Consider the following 20,683-nt stretch of genomic DNA (forward strand, 5'->3'; position numbering starts at 1 on the left):
AGATGTGTATAAGCACTAACTATATATATACACACAAATCAAGTTTACTGCATAGCACCATAGAATATAACATGTTCATATTTGAGTACTGACATTTATTTATCTATTTGCAAGTTGAGCCAAAGCAATTACTCGATATCATTCATCAAACATAACATTGAGAAAGCGTGATCAAAATCCCGACATGATATTCTTTAATACAGACCTAACCCTAAAACCACATGCATCCCTCCTATACCGGACTATAACCCCCGTAGCTATCCTAATCTATTAAACTAGACTTCCAGGTGCTGAAAACCCATTAATACCTGTCACAAAAAAAAAAAAAAAAAAAATTAAAAAATCCCCCTATATAAACCTTAAACATATCCTGACTTCATCCCATCCTAACATGATCCTCCCTTATCTTGTAACCGTACTTTCAACAACTCACATTAAAAGATATATCCATTACGAGCAAATCTATCAAGTTCCCTCATTTTAACATAACCATCAACCCACCATCTCTCACATGCAATTATCATATGTTCCAAGTGTGATTGTGGTTACCACTCCTCCCACACTGCAGTCTGTTTTACCTTCCCAGCATATGCCGGTACCCGTGTGGAGAGAGACAAACGTAGATGTGTCTTGCTTAAGGGCACAAGCCACTTGCACAGCAAGGGCTTAGAACCTCTCACCTCAAGGTTGAGAGTCCGAGTTACAACCGTCGCGCCAACCACTATTCTACTATGCAAATGGATATTAAATTTAAAACCAGAAACAAAGAATATGCTAGTATTGCATTGATTTGAACCCAATGAGCAACATATAAGCTTTATCACAGCTACTCCATTTATTTATTTGACACACAACACATGCTTGTCAACAGCGAATATAGTGTCCTATTGTTGTAGGTGACAATCCTTTTCACAAGAACTGTACACACCATGTTTCACACAAACTAAATCTCAATTTGAGGTTTAGGAAGTGGAGTTGTTTTTGATTGTGAGAAAAAATTCTGAAACAATGACAGGAATTGGTTTGCCACCCTGTTCAACTCCACTCACCTGACACTTGTTATGCATGAAAGAACACTCTTTCATAGGCTACCAACACTAATGGGTCATGGAACATAACATTAAGTAGATGTTAAGAACCCACAAGTGTCTATTTACACCTTCATGCTATAAGGAAGTAGAAGTCCACTGGTAAAACTGTAGCTTCATGTTGGAACCATTGCCGGTACAGTAAGTTGAATTCACATTAATTTTAACTCATATATTTTTTATAAATCTATGCTTAGTTTATCATCATTAGCCAACATGGAAACACATATCACATTCATCTTTATAAACCTTAATTTAAGGAAGTTTGGTTTCCTTAAAAGTGGTTGGTATACTTGTCCATCAAAGCCCTACTCTCTGAAAAGGAAGGTAGGCACAGCCAAACCTCCAATTTATATACATCTTGGGACCAAAATACCAAACTAAATTAAGTACATGTTGTGTAGGGCAATGGTTACAAAAATTTTAATATTTAGTTTTCTTAGTCTTGGCCCTATTTCAGCCTGTAGCTGCAACTTTGCTACCTATTCTCAAATATCATTCAAAAGTTGGAATGAACCACCACATAAAAATTAATTTTCAAGAAATGTCAATATTTTCATTCTAAAATCATTTAAAATAATGTTTTAAATCAATGACTCTCTTTCAATTTTTTTTAATCATTGATTCATTGTTTATTAACACTGTATTTTTATGCTTCTCGTCACTGTACTGCTTTAAAAATCAGTACTATAGTACTGAAAGGGCCTACAGTATAAAGAATGAAAGAATGAATGAATGAATGAATGAATGAATGAATGAATAAATGAATAAATGAATGAATAAATAAATAAATATAATAAAATAAAATACTTTGGGTTCCACCGTAGTTCATCATTAAATCAATGACTTTCTCTTTTTTATTATTATTTTTTTTTTTATCATTGATTAATTGTTTATAACACTGTATTTTTATGTTTTTTGTCACTGTCCCACTTTGAAAATCAGTACTATAGTACTGAAAGTGCCTACAGTATAAAGAAAGAAAAAAATAAATAAACAAATAATAAATATATAAAATACTTTAAATTTTGGGTTCCACTGTAGATCATCATTAAGTTTATTTTAAAAATGTAATATTTTCCAAGTGTTTATTGAAATTTAAAAAAAAATTAAAATGAAAATAGGTCAGAACATCACAAATGAGCTGGGTAAAATAATTTCTAAGTTGAATATGTAACTTGGTGTGATAATAGAAGAGTCAACTGTACATGTGGCTTTTGAGATCTGATTTTTAGATTAATAGACTTTTTCAATAAAATAAAAATAGATTTAAGGATCTATTGTATTACATTTCAATCAAGATATTAAGAAATTATCAAAAAAAATAATTTGTATAGATGACAAATTTCTTTTTTTGTGAAAACTAAAGAAACAAAGTATGGTACTTACTTTCAGAAATCTATTTAAAAATCTTTATCAAATTATTCTTTCAACAGGTTACAATGCAGTTTATAACCAAACTGTATTAGTATAGTTATAATCATCTGAAAGTCTTAAGAAGACAGACATAAATTAATAACAGAACGGAAGATATATACATCACTTCTTAATTCATTGGTCTGCAAGAACTATAAATATGAGCTATAATATCTCGTTGTGGAGTATAGTCCTCTTGATGTACATGTCGGAAACGCCTACTTGTGTGGTGAGAGGACAGCCCATTAGTTCTGTACCTGGAATGAATGTATCTCTGCCTTGTATGGCTGTGAATGACCAAAAAACTATTAAATGGTGGGGTCATAATGGTTACATAAGTTCTGGAAAAGATTTTCTTGAAATATTCAACACACTGAAGGAATACTGTGCAATTGGTACAGGTAACGACTACAGTTTATTCATTATGATACCTGATGACAAAAATATCTGGCCATATCTTGCAGAAACCTATGAATGTAGGTTAGTGCCAGGAAATGATGAAGATGTCACGACTATTGAAAGTTATGAGCTACAAATCTACCAGCCAGAATGCACAATCTACCATATTAATAGTAGCATAGCAGTTGCTTCATGTTCCTATCAAAATATTCCAGAGTTTCAAGTAAAATTGCTTATTGACAATAGTGACAATCCAGAGATGAACCACTGCACATCTGATACCTGTACACTGAATTACACATACAGCCCAAGTGAAGTTATTGCACAAGATCTTGTGTGTAGTGTCACAATATCTGAGAAAGAATTGTCAAGAACAATATGTTCAATGCAGAACTACATTACAAAATTACCACAAGAAACCACTGAAGAATCGCTAACCTCAGCCTCATCTCCAATCTCATCTTCCCCAACCTCAACCTCCCCAACCTTGAACCTTGCCACAGAAAATTCACTAACCAGTTCCACAAAGTCAACCACCAACAAAAGTGCTTTTCCTTTAAAGACAATCATTATAAACACAAAAACCACCCCAACCATCATGATATCTACAGTCACTACAAACATACAAAACACCTCAACAATCATGACTACAACAGTCCTAGAAAGAATTGCCATCTCTTCAACCACGTCAACTACAACAGGAGGCATTGCAATATATTTAATAGTCATATTGTCCGGAGCTGCTGTAATAATAATGTTTCTAATTATTTTACTATATTTTGTAAGAAGAAGCTTCAAAGTTAAACAAAATTCTTCAAGAAAATCACAATCAGCTGATAAAAATGTATACCTTGAAAATGACGAAAAGAAAAACACACAAAAAATTAGCATGATGGAAAGACATACAGCACAAAAACATAACATCAATTTTGAACAATCTTCTGTGGATAGTGAGATGGAAGATAATTGCATCTACCAATCAGCAGACACCAATGCTGATGAACAGAATAGAAATATTGAAGGAGATAATGTTGCCATGAGATTAAGCCGCAAGGCTAACACAGGGCAAACGGACAAAGCTTATGTAGAAATTAATGAAATAATAGATAAAAAAAGTAGGAATAAGAAAAGTGACAGGCTTACTACATTGCAGACACAGAACAAGGTTGAAACATCTGATGATTTGGGGTATATAGAAAATGAAAACGAGGCTTACCAATCACTTGATGAGGTCAATGAAAGAACAAGGAATGCCGGCATAATCCAGGAAGGATCGGGAGGAACACAAGCTACTGAGCAAAATGATGTTCACTATGATGTGCTTGAAAGAGATGCATAAATTTAATTTTATAAAGGTATTTATACAAAACCAGTTTTTAATGCCTGTGGTAAATGAACTTTGTATGTATGTGTTGTTTTTCAACTTTCTCCATATGCTTTGCTTATGATAATTGTATGCAAAATGACTGTGACTAGTTACGGGAGATTGTCCAGACATCATCATTAGCACCTCATTATGAGACTGAATGAATAAATGATGCAAAATGTGTTCATTAAAATATGTTATTATGTCATGAACTTATAATTATGTTCAATTATCCACAAAATAGTCCATATACAGTATTGTCGACATGAGCGGAAAATTACATAAATTTAAGTTTAACTGCACCTTTTATATCAGAAACATAATACTATAATTATAAAGCAAAACTTATGTAGGGCTAGCCAAAATAAAAAAGAAATGAATTAATTAGAAAATTAAAACCCATACAGAACAACCCACAATTAACAGGCACATATTTATACTGAAAAAAATAGCAGTGGCGGATCCAGGAATTTGAAATAGAGGGGGCCCAGGGAGGTATTTTGACAGAGAGCGAGATAGAGTCTAGACCACCTTATAGTGCCACTGTGGTTGGGGTTAGGGCTGAGGTTGAAATTTTATGATTATAACACCTTGCCAGAAATATGGCACTCTAGACAAGTTGAATCCGCCTATAAATAGGTTAAGACAAGTTTGTACAATGGAACCACTAATCAACCAATCTATTAATCAATTTTTAAAACATATAAGCAGTGCCAAATGTAAATTTTAAGGTACTTAAAAGAGAATTTCCAAATATCTCTCATATATCTATCGAGAGTACCTTAGCTCAGTCGGCCAATCTGGTGGTAGCCGCTGTGTGTGCGCTGAACCCTGGAGATCTCTAAGTCCCCGGTTCAATTCCCATCGCTGCCTCTCCTTGTATTTCAGCTGGAGGGCTGAAATACACAAGTTATAATGGCGCACCGTCTTTCGGATGAGACGTTTAAGCCGTTGGTCTTGTGTGCATTGATGGCCCATGTGCACGTTAAAGAACGCAGTACACTATATGGAAAAGAGTAGGGGATTGTCTCCCGGTGTACTGCCCAATCACCACCAGAAGGACCCCACTGGAAATAAGTCTTCTTCTAGACTTTCGTGGCCTATCCTTGGTGTTTACACTGAATAAATCCAATCCAATCCAATCATAACATTGTACTCTCCAGTATAAAAGTTGAATAAAATAGAAATGATGTGATATATTTAATTTCAAAGTTAAAAGAGTAGTGTATTGACTATTACAATGAGTTTAACATGGAATGTGAGAAGTAAAAGATCTGCACTTTATGTTGAATTACCATTATATTTAGAATATGAATCACAACACAAACATCAAACTGTTTGGAAAATATAATTGACAGACAAAACAACATGTACAATATCATTGGTCAACAAACTTTCAAAGGGATCAGTAGCATTTTTATCAACCTACTGGGCCCAACAAGGAAGTAGTAGGCAAAGTAAAACTGTAGCTAGAACCAGTTCAGATACAAGTTTGGTTGTCGTTAATTTTGCACCTGATATTTTACTAAATTTAAATGTGGACTTCAATAATTTTAAATACATAGCACTTAGGATTTAGTCACAACCTGTCAACACATGTTAAATAATCAATATAAATTTAAATAAAAAAAATACTGTATTTAATTGTATAAACACCTGGGGTGATTATTGTTGAATGGTTTTTGAGGTGGGCGTTCAATAAAGGGAGGCGTTTATTATTTTTTTGTAAAATGGATATGTATATACTCTAATAAACATCCTTTATTTCACAATAAGTGTGAATCTACAACACATAATAAAGTGTTATTGCATGATTATAAAGACTTGTTAATCCTAACCAGGTTAGAATTAGAATAAATGTAATTCTATTTTAGGTAAACATTATACAATCGGTTGAGAATGATGTTGCTTCCAGACAATTCCATGCAAATCAGGACATGGCACCTAAATTTTTAAAATAGTGATATCCTACCAAATTTGGTATCAAATTAAATATGAAATTCTGAATTGTCATGAAATGGTTTTCAAATTTTGATACTTAAATTTTATATATGAAATACAATTAATGTTATCTTTTGAAAAAAAAATGAATAAATTAGGCCAACTTTTAAAGTGCTTACTTTATGCTCTTTAACAAATATTATCAACATCTGATTGGATTTGTAATTATTAGTATCTATATGTGGTGTGTACTTCAATTTCAGAAAATGTAAAAATATTCAACTATCTGTTTAATTATACAATTGACATTACAGTACTAATAAATATGCAGTATAGGTTGTAGGGTGTGAGAGTTCTTGATCGAATTCACCATAGGCTACGAGCCATGTACCTTTAAAATATAACCACACAATAAGAAAACTACAGTTACAACTTACTAAGCACACTTTCAATGATGTCATCATACAGTAAAGTAGTAAAGTATTTATTAACGTCTCACCCTCTAACAAAGGCCAGCCATACCTGGCTTACGAGAGACAAAATATAATAGTACAATTAAAAAGTAGAGTACAGTGTAAACACACAAAATATATAATACTGTAGTGCTAATTAAGATTAAATAAAAACCCTTACTTTTTTTCCAAAATCATATAAGCAAATTTATCAACATGAAAACAAAGGTTGCCGTTAGAGAGCATATACGTAAATCTTTGCTTCTCAGGCAAGTTAGAATAATGGATCAATATTATTAATCTCAAATTCCCCATCAGCTGTAATGAGTGTTCAATCAATAACAAACCTGACCCAGTATAAGAATTTACATGCGTCCAGTTGCAGTGATGATCAGAATATAGGTTTGTACGAAATATTTTCTCAAAATATATATTTTATTCAATATGAAAATGTGGGCTAATCATACAGTAGGAAATAATGCTGAAATTAATAGCAAATATTTTTAGTGCATGGAGCATACTCAGTGCAAAATAGCTTCTATTAAAAGCTGGTTATGATGAGTTCTGTGTGGCATAGATGGTATGTAAATAGAGCTGTACAGTAAGCCTGCAGTGCTAGCTAGTCTAGGGTTGTTTAACTACGTATAATATAGTTTCTGGACCAAGAGTACTGTAGGCTTAAGTCAATGGTATTCAGATTTAAGAATACTGCTTCATTATTGTTAAATTTATTTGTGAAGGTCTTTGTCAAAAAGGTGTTGTATGTTGCTACCTACTTTTTATTATTCATTTTGCGTTTGTTTTTCAGTATTGTTCATAATAAGACAATTAAAAAGTAGAGTACAGTGTAAACACACAAAATATATAATACTGTAGTGCTAATTAAGGTTAAATAAAAACCCTTACGTTTTTTCCAAAATCATATAAGCAAATTTATCAACATGAAAACAAAGGTTGCTGTTAGAGAGCATATACGTAAATTTTTGCTTCTCAGGCGAGTTAGAATAATGGATCAATATTATTAATCTCAAATTCTCCATCAGCTGTAATGAGTGTTCAATCAATAACAAACTTGACCCAGTATAGGAATTTACATGCGTCCAGTTGCAGTGATGATCAGAATATAGGTTTGTACGAAATATTTTCTCAAAATATATATTTTATTCAATACGCAAATGTGGGCTAATCATACAGTAGGAAATAATGCTGAAATTAATAGCAAATATTTTTAGTGCATGGAGCATACTCAGTGCAAAATAGCTTCTATTAAAAGCTGGTTATGATGAGTTCTGTGTGGCATAGATGGTATGTAAATAGAGCTGTACAGTAAGCCTGCAGTGCTAGCTAGTCTAGGGTTGTTTAACTACGTATAATATAGTTTCTGGACCAAGAGTACTGTAGGCTTAAGTCAATGGTATTCAGATTTAAGAATACTGCTTCATTATTGTTAAATTTATTTGTGAAGGTCTTTGTCAAAAAGGTGTTGTATGTTGCTACATACTTTTTATTATTCATTTTGCGTTTGTTTTTCAGTATTGTTCATAATAAGACAATAATGCATCATTAGTTGCCAGGGCGCCAGCAGATGGGAGGGAGGGGGCTTAAGCCCCTCCATTGGGCAGGTCAATTTCCCCTCCCCATCCCAACCAGAGCTTGGCGGGTTGAAGCAAAAAAAAAAACATTAAGCATTGGGAGCCCACGTTAGCGTTACTTCTTGAATCCTCTAAAACTGAGGATTTTATCATTTACCAAACTGTCAAAATCAGAGTGTATAACAACAAAAGGTTAAACTAAGTGCCCATAAGTACTCTCTAGTGTGTATAAACCCATTAATCATTTTTCCATGGAGTCGTGGGTGAACTTCATTCAGTTGTTGGTGGATATGTGGTAACTTGTCACTATCCAGCCCAAGTACCCTGGGAGTGACCAGGCATACCCAATTAATTACCTCAGTGGTTTAAAAAAACTACTGGACTCATCAATCACAAACCCAACTGGAAAATCCTAAAAGTAACGTCTACATGGGCTCAAACGCCAAAAGAAAATTTTTTAAATAGGCCTACACCAAGTCATGTGTTTCTCACAGTTCGAGTGCCAATTCCGGCCATCCAGATGTCCCTATTAAAAAAAAAATCTCAAACCCTCCCTCTGCGCGGGCATATGATCTCTAGTCCTCCTCTTAGACAGCTTAGCCCCCAAAATATATCCTACAGCTGCCACTGTGTGGCATATTTGCACTAACAACCTAACAAAAAAATAGTCTACTGCCTTATACAGGAGTTTTTGTTTTTAAAATTTTATCTTAGTACAGTACCATCCAGAAAACATTAGCCCTCCGCACACATTTTTTCCGCATATGAAAATCGTGTGACACGCAGTTAATTAGCTAGTAATAGGACCAGCCATACGCAGTCAACCGTTACGGCATTGAGTAATTCATGGTTTCAACGAACTGCCTAATGATTTTTACGTTCAACAAATTGGTCTGTGTTGTTTATCAGCCAGACAAAGGACAGAGCCTGTCTTTATTTCGGAACAATGCAACTGGGAATAAACTTGATACTTTCATGGATATGCTGGTATATCCACAGGTATCTGAATTATTTTGTTAACTGTACTAACAATTTTCCGGTTTATATGAAAATTAAATATATATGTACAGAAATATAAATTGTAGGCCTACGTCATTGTAGAAATTCAAGAAGATCAAGGTGGTAAAATCTTGTATCTCTTTTATTAGTCGATCAATTAATGGTTGTGAATATTATGAGTTTGAAACCAAATATAATGCTGTAACTTGTGTCCTGTGTGTTATTTTGTTATGATACAATTAATAATAATAGTTGTTGATAAAGGCAACGATTCACGATGTCGTCTGTTTAACAACATAATTAATGACAAACAGTTTTTTTTTTATTCACTGGAATTCTTAACAAAATCGACTGTTGTGTATTATTGGTCATATCGTAGTAAGAGTTTAAGAGCGTGAGAGAATAAAGATTCCTTCTTAATGAACAGTATTAAGAGTTTAAGAGGAGTTTTTGTTTTTAAAATTTTATCTTAGTACTGTATGTTCTTCAATATGCAGATGTGTGTATTATTGTAGTGTATCTGGATTTTCCATGAAAATTTCTTTCATACAATATTCTGTATAGGCCTACTACTATATTACACTAAAAACACTTTAAAAATGAGTAACTCTTGGAGTTACCATGTTATGTCGTTGATCACGAAGAGTACTACCATGTTCTAGAGGGCGTCCTTCAAATGACGGTAACAGGCGTTCATGGCAAACGCGTGCTGCGTCTCTATAACGCGTGTTCGAGTTTCAAACGCAATTTTGTTTGGGTTCCGAATGCTATTCAATTGTCAATAGAGCGCCCCCTACCTCGTGGTAGTAGTACCCATCATGCCTAAACCAGATTTACCCTTTTCTGCCATCTTTAATTGCTACATCATGACTTAGTGTCTACGCCCCCATTGGGGGCAGTAGACACAAAAAAATGTTTTCAGAAATAGTGCATACCAGTATGCATACTCTAATTATTATAAACCGTAAATAAATGCAGATTGGAAAAAATTTTGAATTTTTTGCTAGAGAAAACAAAAATTAGAAGGTGAGACTATTTCTCATAGGAGACATTTCTCAAAAAATTCTTCGTTACTAGACAAATTCAGAGGTTGTAGATTGCATCCACTGGAATGCTCTCGCCGCCAGTTGCTTTTTGTGTGTGACATTATACAGTCAAGCGTCCGAGGTAGGCAGAGTAATTGTTTTGTGAACCCGCCACATTCTTTATTTTTTATCTTGCCCTTTAATTCATCCTAAAATAAAATAATAGTTTTTGTACAAATAATTCCAATAAAATATTATATTTCACAAGTGTCAATACTAGCAATAGAAAATATCATGTACGTCGTTTTTGTCTGATAACAGAACCTAAATTGAGGTAAGGCATTGTTGCTAACCTAATGTTTCCGGTGCCTGCTATATTTCGATAGTCCTATCGCAAAATCAAACAAACAATTCATTTGCATTTATATTTTGTGTGGAACATAAAAAATCAAATTATTTTGCAATTATTTTTTTTAGGAATTTCTAAATTCAGTTAAACTAGCAATTTCCTGAATATATTAATAAATATTTTTAACATATATAAAAATCAAATTTTTCTTAAAAAATCTAATTTCGCCAGGAATGAGGCTTTAAAATATGTTTATTCATGTTGAAATAATATAATAGGAAAAGGAGCTAATATTTTCATTAACTTTTTCTTACAAAAATAATAGATTTACTTTAACTTCACTTAAGGGCACCACAGCTGCAATCTGTTCTAATGGTAAAAATTGTTTTAATTTACTCATAAACACATAATTTTAGTACTAATATATGATTTGATTTGATTTATTTCAAAATCCTCACAGGTAAACAGAGTAAAAAAGTAAAAATGAGTTATAAACAACAATTAAAAAATTTCAGGATAACCCTTTAAGAATTTCTACTTGTTTCCAAAAGGGATCCTGTTTAATAGTAATAAATGCTACAATGAAAAATTACAAAAAGAAGGTTATGGCCTAAAGTAAGCAAACAATGCAAACAAGTACAATACTGAAAAATATAAACAATTAGCTTGAAATGAGAATTCTAAAATAATTAATAAGGTAGAACAAAGCTTTAGTTATGTAAAAATTACATCATCAAATTTAAATTCATTAATATAATATACAATACTTCATTATTTATCATTTAAAAAATTTAAAAGGCACTATTCGATTAAAAAATATAAATATTCAGATATACAAGTTCAATGATTACAAAAATATAATTTATATGAGCATTTGATTATTTAATTATATACAATTACAAAAAACAATTATAATTCAAAAGTAATCTTGGTAATTTTCAAATTGAAGATGTGAGGTATCTCAACAAATAAGCTAGGAAGCTACCTTTTGCGTACCTACTTGAAATAATTTAGTTAGTAAATTAGTTCTTGGCCTGCTAACGACTCAATGGACTGATATTGATAACCGAGTACTAACTTACAGATAAACCTGCTCACTGCTAAGTACACAGATTTAGGCCTAGAGCACTGTAAAACATTGTTAAAATGGTACTGTATTATTAGGTAAGAACTTAAAAAGTAGTCCCACCAGGACTATCTCTACTACTACTATTACTAGTGTAGTTACACTCCAGTTTAAGAGGCCTAGACCATCCGGGTATTTTTTTTTTTTTTACGAACTGCGAGTCAGTGAGGCATGTGATTCATGCAAGCCATCTACCATCGTGACCACGTCAAATGCAATTCATGAGAGGCAGGAAAGTATAACCGCAGTATTGATAATTTTACTAAAGTGCGAGGCACCTTAAAACATGCTAAAACTTCGTAGAAGTGACAATGACCATACAGTATTTTAATATAAATTATGATGTTCATATGACCTTCTCATCGAGTAATACTAAAATCAAACCATTTCATTCTATGAAAAAGCGACTTAATTCAACCCAGCCCAGCCATATCACTGGCAGTCTAATAACAGTTGCGACAAGGCCTCGCCAACCACGAAACCAACAGGGCGGCCGTTCAAAAGAAAAACGTAAATTAAAGTAGTTACGTTGTTTTGCCATGGGACGGCCAAGGAGAGGGCAACCGACAAAGAGGGGGGTTGAATTCCGAATCATACCCACCTGCATAATAATGGATATTATTGTTCTCAGACTTATTATGATAGATTAATAAATAAATAAATAAATAATAAATGAATAGAATATTAAAATAGTATAGAGTACAAAAGTTGTGTTGTCACAACACCAGGTGGCGCACTTTGTTGTCAACCAGACATTGGTTACCATACATTATGCCTGAATGACTTCATAATCTTAATGGTTTAGAATAAGCTTTCAGGAATAGGCTTTCTAAACCTAATAATTTACCATCAAAATTTAATCATCAAATTAAATTTACAAAGAAAAATTAAGATACAACATCTTAATAAGTACGTTATAAATTGTGATCAATGTTTTGTCAGTGGAGACAATGGTTTCGGTTGAACGCATTTTGGTGTCGCTAATAGCAATGGAGTAGTTTCACATGGTATCTTGATGTAACAGTGTAGTACTCCATAGGATTATTCTATGCTTTTGAGGATTACCATAACCAAAACTTGTGAACTATTATCTGTACAGACTCCCTAAAAATGTGCCACACATGATAGCTCCATAGTCCTCTCCCATCATTTCACCACACCCTGAATGCATTGATTTGATTAGCTAAATGACTAAAATAGCCGATAAAGGCCTGTTTTTATTCAAGAGAAACATATTTATATTTAATCTTTTTTAATAATAAAGAAAAAAAGGAAAAGATATGTAATGATAATTTTATTTATTGTATTTTCTAGTTATTATGAACATCCTAGTTACTGTTTACAATCAGTACACAAAATCTGAATATACTATCAAGTTATTTTGTCTTTAAAGTATGAGAAGTACAGTACATTTATTGAATAAGATTCAATTGTATTTTTTTTTAAATGAATCAAAATCCTGTACTAAACAAAGACAGCATCTAGAACTTTGTTTTAATTAGCAGTTAATTTAATTCCACTAGGGTAAAATATTTATAATTAATTCATTGTTGAAAGTGATGTTACTCCCATTTCATCTGTCCATAGTTATTCAGAGATAATTCGAAGAAAAATTTTTCTTGGGAAGGGGGAGGGGCATCTATTCAAGGGGTGTTTGTTCAAAGCAGGGCATTTATTTGAATAAGTACTATATAAAAATTGTTTTTTAAAACATGATGGATCACAAGGTGTTAGCCCATGAATTATTATTATTCTTTTATACATTTTAAATGATGACGTTTACTATTTCAATTGTGTTTGGTTTCATGTTTTTAAAATTTTCGTTGCTATTTATGTTTATTTTATGAAAAATAAATAAGGTCCTCCCTCCATGCATGGGGCGAATGGGCAGTGGAGTGAAAAATGAATATTAGCCTAGTCATACATTATAGGTCTATTTGAAGTCTTGTCTGGATAGCTGGAAATTGTCTTTTTAATATCAAAATAATAATGTTAAAAGTAGTTAATTCATTATTGTAATTGTTTTATAAATTGTACAAGTGTTTATTAGCAGGGACTTTTGTGTGTCAATAAATTATCTAAATACCCCACAAATTTTTTTTATCCAAATTTTTCATCCAAACTCCTACTTACATAATTACACTACTAGAATTAGTATTAACCTCTATTCACACACATAAAAAAGCTTCTTTTCAACACAATATTAGATTCAGTGGACCAAATTCTGGAAATAACCTACCTGTAAATATGAAGATATCTGCATCTAAGAAAAGCTTTTTACAACACTCAAGTGTCACCTTTTATCAAAATATTCAAATTAATTAAATAAATACTTTGTAGAAGAAAATAAATGTTCCTTTGGTACACGTCCCACATTAATTACCGTCAAGGCTTGCATGAATTTTATGCCTCGCTGGATGACTCGCTGGCTCGCACTTTGCCAAACCTCAGGCCATCCTCCCGGAATGTTGTGTTGTAGGCTGTAATATGAGCCATCTAGCCTAAGCTTAATTCATCTTTGCCATTGCCCACTCTTCTTAGGGTCTATTCTATATATTTTAGCTCCGTTTTATAAAAGAGACTATTTATTAGTCAGCCTAACTAGTCAACGCAAGACGCGACTCAGTTACTGTACAAGTTTGTGACTTTGAGAATGTGAGCAAATGATTGGCTGAAATCATTTATTTCGGTCTGCACATTTATCCAAATACGGAATATAAGATTACATGATTCTTATTTATTATTATTTAAGTCCCTTATTTCTGTCTCAAAATTAACTTACTCATTGGTGGCGCTGTATATTCAAACTCCTGTAAATTATAATAAAATGTCGGATTTAAATGATTTTTCTACCATTTTATAGCTCTCAGTTTAAAACTGTGCTAATAATTAAAAATTGATTTTTGCGATGAGTGACTGGTTTGGCTTTTCTTTGCCACATTTGTTTTGCCAAGATCATCATCATCTGAAACACATTATGATCAGATATTTTATTTTATTTTATTATTATATTTCATTTTATTATTATATTTCATTTCACACAACAGTGCAAATGCCAATAACGAGGAACATAAATGAAATACACATAAATCCGGAGATGTCTGAAAGATGGGGACGATCATGAAAACACCGCCCTAGCTCGAAAATAACCTCTGTGGCATTTTGGGCGATCAATTATTTCTTTTTCTTTCTTTCTTTTTTTTTTAACTTTCCAAAAAAGGGGCCGCAGCCAGCCTGACACCCCTCCCAACCTCTAAATCTTCCCCTGCATAAATGATATTTCTTTAAATTATCACTGACTGCACACTGATAACCATAAAATCTTACACAATCTAAATATTTATAACAATGGCAATAAGGAAGTTGAATTTTAATTATATTTTTATTTTATTTTACTCAAACAGGTTTTACCATGCAGTTTATAAGTGAATCATAGATTAAAATAAAGGATATATTCATTTGCAAGACATAAGAAAAGACAGATAATAGTAGAAGAAAAGACAATACATCTTTCAAGAGAATTACATAATTTGATTGATCTGCAAAAACTTTAAATATGAGTTATAATAACCATTTGTGGAGTATGGTTCTCTTGTTGTACACATCTACATATATGGTGAGAGGATTGACCATCGATGTCGTACCTGGACAGAATGTATCTCTGCCTTGTATGGTTGACCAGATGAATGACCAACATACAGTTAAGTGGTGGGGTCATAATAAATACATCAGTTCAGGAAAACAAATGCTTGAAGGATCGCTTAGGTCTATGAGGGTATTCTTTTCTATAACTGGAACAGATGCAGACTACACTTTGTTCATTATGATACCTGATTATGACCTCAATCTCTGGCTACTTCTTGCAGCAAACTATGAATGCAGGTTAGTGTCAAAGAATGATGACAATGTTTTCCAGGAATTACAAATTTATAAACTGCAAGTCTACCAGCCAAAATGTACAATCTTTCAAATTAATGGCAGCACATCAGTTGCTTCTTGTTCCTATCAAAATGTTCAAGAGTATCAAGTAATATGGCGAATTGATCGCAAGAGTGTTCACAGAGCAGGAGATTGCATACCGGTATCTGATATTTGTACAATGACTTACACATACAACTCAGCAGAAGTCAATCCACAGGATCTTGAATGTTTACTCAATTTACCTGGGGTAGGATGGATACTACAATGTTCTATGATGCAGGCACATAGTACAATATTACCACAAAGAACTGAGGTATCCCCACAATCAAATTCCACTACCAAATACATTGATGCAGAAAATTCACAAGTCACCATGATTCAAACAAGCCCAGAAGTCCAAACAAGCCCAGAAGGCACTGAAATCTCTTCAAAAATAGCAACAGCAGCAGCAAAAGAAGACAAGGAAACACCATTAATAGTCATAATCCCAGTAGCAGCTTCAATAATACTATTTCTGGTAATCGTAATTTTATATTTTGTAAGAAGGAATATCAAATTGAAACAAAATTCTGCAATGAAATCACCACCGACAAATGAAAATGAATACTTTGAGACTGACCAAATAGAACACACATAAAAAAGTAGCATGATGGAAAGACATCAATTTTAAGCAGTCCTCGGAAGATAGTGTTATGAAAGAAAATTACATCTACCAATCAGCAGACACCAATACTTATGAACTGACACCAACTATTAATAATGTTACCATGCCCCACAAAGATAAAATACAGCCTGATGAAGCAAACAAGGCCTACAAAGTAATTGATGATTTTGTCGATGATATAAATATGAATAAAAAAATGACAGGCCTGCTACATCGCAGACATGCAACAAGGTTGAAACATCTGATGATTTGGGGTATATAGAAAATGAGAATGAGACTCACCAATCACTTGATAAGGTCAATGAAGGAACATGGAATGCTAGAAATCCAAAATGGATCAAGAAAAATAGCAGCCATTGATGAAATTTAATGTGAAGCAGGCATGTGCGTACAATGCAGTACTTGAAAGATAATATAACAGACTTATATATTAAGACTCACAACTATATGCAAACCCTTCGTTTTTGGCTCAACTTGCATTCTTTAAAAATACAAGCCCAAAAATCTCTTGATTCTTCCACTGCATTCTTAAAAAATACAAGCCAAAAAATATCTTGCTTTAGACAGGATTATAGAAGAAGAAAAAAAACAAAACTAAACCAAACAAAACATAACATATATCGTTTTATTTTTAACAAATACACCAACAATGTTGATATGCCTTTCACTTGCAATTACAATATTGCCAACAGGGGCATTTTTAGGGGGGGGGGGCGGCCAGGCGCCGGCCCCCCCCTTTTGGTATTTTAGTTGGTAGAGGTCACTACATAAACATGGTGGCACCTGTACTACAGCATGGGTCAAATATAGAGTACAGGGTTCAGTTAGAATCCAAATGGTGCATTTTAGTATTCAAAACTGTTATTTTATGATATCAAATTACTTGTAAACATAGTTGTTTGTGCCTATCATTTAAGTGAATAAATTTGTACAAAGTCAAAAATAATTAATTTTGTATCTCCGACAATTAATTTCCATGATGGCGGACATAAGCAATTACATTTCAATCTCTGTCCTATTTCCAAATTTGGGATATGCCAATTAGCTTAAACTTCCATTTGTATTCCTTTACCTATTTGACTATAAAGTGACATTTAAATAAAACAACGATTTTAATATAAAAAACAATAATAGCTGATTCACTGTGTTTTACATATTAGCCTTTGGTAGAATTTTGGAAATTGTAGATGAAATATTCAAAGATTTTTTTTTTGTATAATGATACCACATACTTCCTTGTAAGAATGTTCAACAAATGTTAATTAGAAATAGTTCATACTGTAAATATTGAACACTGAAAATTATGTATATTCTTTCATTTCAATATAAATTATGTTTCTGATTCGCACAAGACAAAATGTCACATGGAAGATGTAAAAATTGAGCAAGCATTGCCTGCTACGTTGTGTATGTGTGCAGGCGCATTTGTGTAAAATTAGCATATGTCTAGCGTGAAGCGGGCAACACCACATAAATCGGTGTGTATGCTCATAGCGAGCATCTTATCTTGCACTGTATGATTTTGCACAATGTTACTGCCTGTCAACTAATAATACAGACTTTTAACAAGGTTACAATTTAATCATGTGAAAATGACGGTGAATTCAACAGCCTATAGTATTTATCTAGCACATCACATGTAACATTTTATCTCATGTAATTAAAACATAATTTATCATGAAAAGTGTGCTACGTATTATGTGGTAATAAATAGTAATACTGGTGTGTAAAATGTTTGATGTCTCAAATTGCTTATAAAATGAATAAATACAGTTTTTTAAAAGCACTGTATTCTGAATTTTATTTAATATTGCTTCATAAACTACTGTGGTTATCATCTTGAATAGATCATAATACCGTACATCAATGGAAGACAATGAAGGTGCAAATAAAATGCTAAGGGACTGAGGAACTGTAAAATATGCACTTTAAAAGAAACTTCAATGTGAGGCGCTATATAAATACTGATTTACTATTATTATTATTATTTTTTTATTATGTAAATTATGTTAATATGGATACATTTCTCTTTAGGTAAGACTCCTCTTCAACCTTGTTTTACGAGCCTGTTGCCCGGTGATGATGATTATTGCAAACAAAAATATAATTGCCTATCCAAATAATGTTATTTTGATTGCTAATTACTGTGGTCTAAAAGCACAATCGGGGTTATACTAAGCCGTAGGCCTACAGTATAAACTCTCCTGTGAACTTTACAAGCGTGCAAGGCAAGTACTGTATAAAGTTAATTTGCATTGTGTCAATCAATTCAACTATATTTTAATTTGAAACTTTTTTTAAGCTGGCATCTATTACTTGTACAAAAAAAAATACATTCTCAGTTTTTAATTGATTTTATAATACTTCCCTTGGTTGAGTTGACAAAGGAAGTACATAGTGTAATATTTACATTAAGTACAGTATCACAAAGTCAAGAGGTTTACGACAAGCAAATCAATTCCAACCCAACAGAAAAAGAAACGTAAGTATACATAAACTTCATTAAAAGTACTATGTCGCTATTTCATGGTAACAAGCAACTACCAAGCATTTGTTACAGCTGAGTACTTTGGCTAGCCACAGTTACAATATTTTTAAAACTGATTTATAAAATCCTAATCAATTTCCCTTTAAAAACATAATGAAAATGTTTGCCATCATCTGATGTTTTTACACAGTAAATCTGTATTGACACATCCAATTAATTGCCTTTTTTCAAATTAACAGCTGATAAAAATTTTTAATCTTAGTCGCCTCAATGGCCTCTTATTGTATTTACTACTTATGAAGGTACCCAACATAAACTTTAGAGACATAATTAATAACAAAGTAGTAAAAACATTTAAACATATAATTTTTTTGTTTTTGTTTTTTGGAGCAACTTTTAAGAATATCCAGACTGAAAAAATGTTTTTTCAAAGCAGAGTTCCCAACGAAATGACTGGCTTCTTCCATACGGGATCCATTGTTTCCCAGTTGGGGTCTTTTCCCCACCACCTGGATCCCCCAACTGACACCAACCCACTACTATGAGGAGTGCGGGACTGTAGTATGTGCTAATTTCCAGGAGCCTGGGCCTGTTCCAAAGGTTATGAACAAACACGTCCATGGCCCCAATCAGAGTTCAACGTACCTATAGTTACTGTAACCTACATGCTTTGATAATGATGTGTTATAATTAGTGACTGACACTAATTAGCAGGCAAAATATATCATAGGTTGGTTTCTTCAAATTTAAATACTCCTTATAAGATTTTAAGTATAAAATTTTAACTTTTTTATGCAAACATCTATATGCTATTGTAATTTTCAATTCAATAATCCAATTCAATACACATTTAATATACATTTTATAAAGGCCTTATTAAAAGGGACCAAGAAAAACGATTTTTTTTTTCTAGAGGGGACTTTTTATGTCATTAGTAATAGCCGGCAGCACTATATGATTTTTGGTTACAGTAGCTTACACTGACGTCATGTTGCTAAAGGAGTGAAATCGTAATGTCCTATAACTTCATAAAAAATTGCCAAAAAAAAAAAAAAAACGATTTTAAAGTTGATTCTATTACTAACAGCATATCAAAAATCCCCTCAAAAAAAAAAGTCTTCTTTCTGGGTCCCTTCTTAAGTAAAACCCTTTTTGTAACTATTGATAAAGAGGGCAGCAAACAATAATTTCAGTACATTATAGTAATACTGTAGTTAATAATTAAGATACAAGATACAAGAAAACTGATTTATCCTCATATAAAAACATACAAAGAAATTTTAGTTGTACTGTTTTCGATTAAAAAAAAAAACATTCAAAAGACAAATTGCAAAGGGTGTACCAAAAACAGCAAAACTGGGTTAAAAAAAGTGATAACATTAAAAAGTTAACATTAAATATTAAATAGATGACCAATGTCTATAAAAAGAATATAGAAACACTATTGTTTTAGCATTAATTAATTTTTGGGTCAAAAAATTAATTTCACAAATTTTCAATTTGGAAACAGACAGCGCTTATTATCTAATAATAATAATAGTGTAGTTTTATATAGTGCACATACCCATCTTATGTAAGATGCTCAGGGTGCTTGATCTGTGGACTAGGAACTCGATCAATAACTTTCTTCGCCTCTAAGGGTCCCTTCGTGTCTATGCTACCCGGTAACACGGTACTAGCAAACTCTCGTCGTCCACCAGTGAAGCTGAGTAGGAAAATGCATGGATTCTGCTGTAGGGCACATAGTCAATGTTCAATAAATGTTGGTTGGACACCAGTAAACTATACTAAATTTATTGGAAATTAAACTTGAGTATATTGCATAATAGTTCGGTAAACCTCCAAAATGTACTGGCC

At 32.7% G+C, this 20,683-nt stretch overlaps 1 protein-coding gene across 2 annotated transcripts; it reads left to right on the forward strand.

Annotated features, from left to right (window-relative positions):
• Positions 1–1,159: 1,159 nt before the first annotated feature.
• Positions 1,160–18,181, forward strand: LOC117112842. Of its 2 annotated transcripts, XM_033256034.1 has the most exons (3): positions 1,160–1,229; positions 2,525–4,258; positions 15,158–18,181. In XM_033256034.1, exon 2 carries the CDS (start codon positions 2,665–2,667, stop codon positions 4,240–4,242), a length of 1,578 nt encoding a protein of 525 aa, XP_033111925.1. In that variant the 5' UTR covers positions 1,160–1,229; positions 2,525–2,664; the 3' UTR covers positions 4,243–4,258; positions 15,158–18,181. The 2 variants fall into 2 exon arrangements, with proteins under 2 accessions (XP_033111925.1, XP_033111924.1); XM_033256033.1 differs by lacking the exon at positions 15,158–18,181 and having other exon boundaries at positions 2,525–4,789.
• Positions 18,182–20,683: the final 2,502 nt, after the last annotated feature.

This window comes from Anneissia japonica, unplaced genomic scaffold (genome assembly GCF_011630105.1).
Source record: "Anneissia japonica isolate Jap-2015-1 unplaced genomic scaffold, ASM1163010v1 scaffold172582_len1462937_cov174, whole genome shotgun sequence".
NCBI lineage: Eukaryota > Metazoa > Echinodermata > Crinoidea > Comatulida > Comatulidae > Anneissia > Anneissia japonica.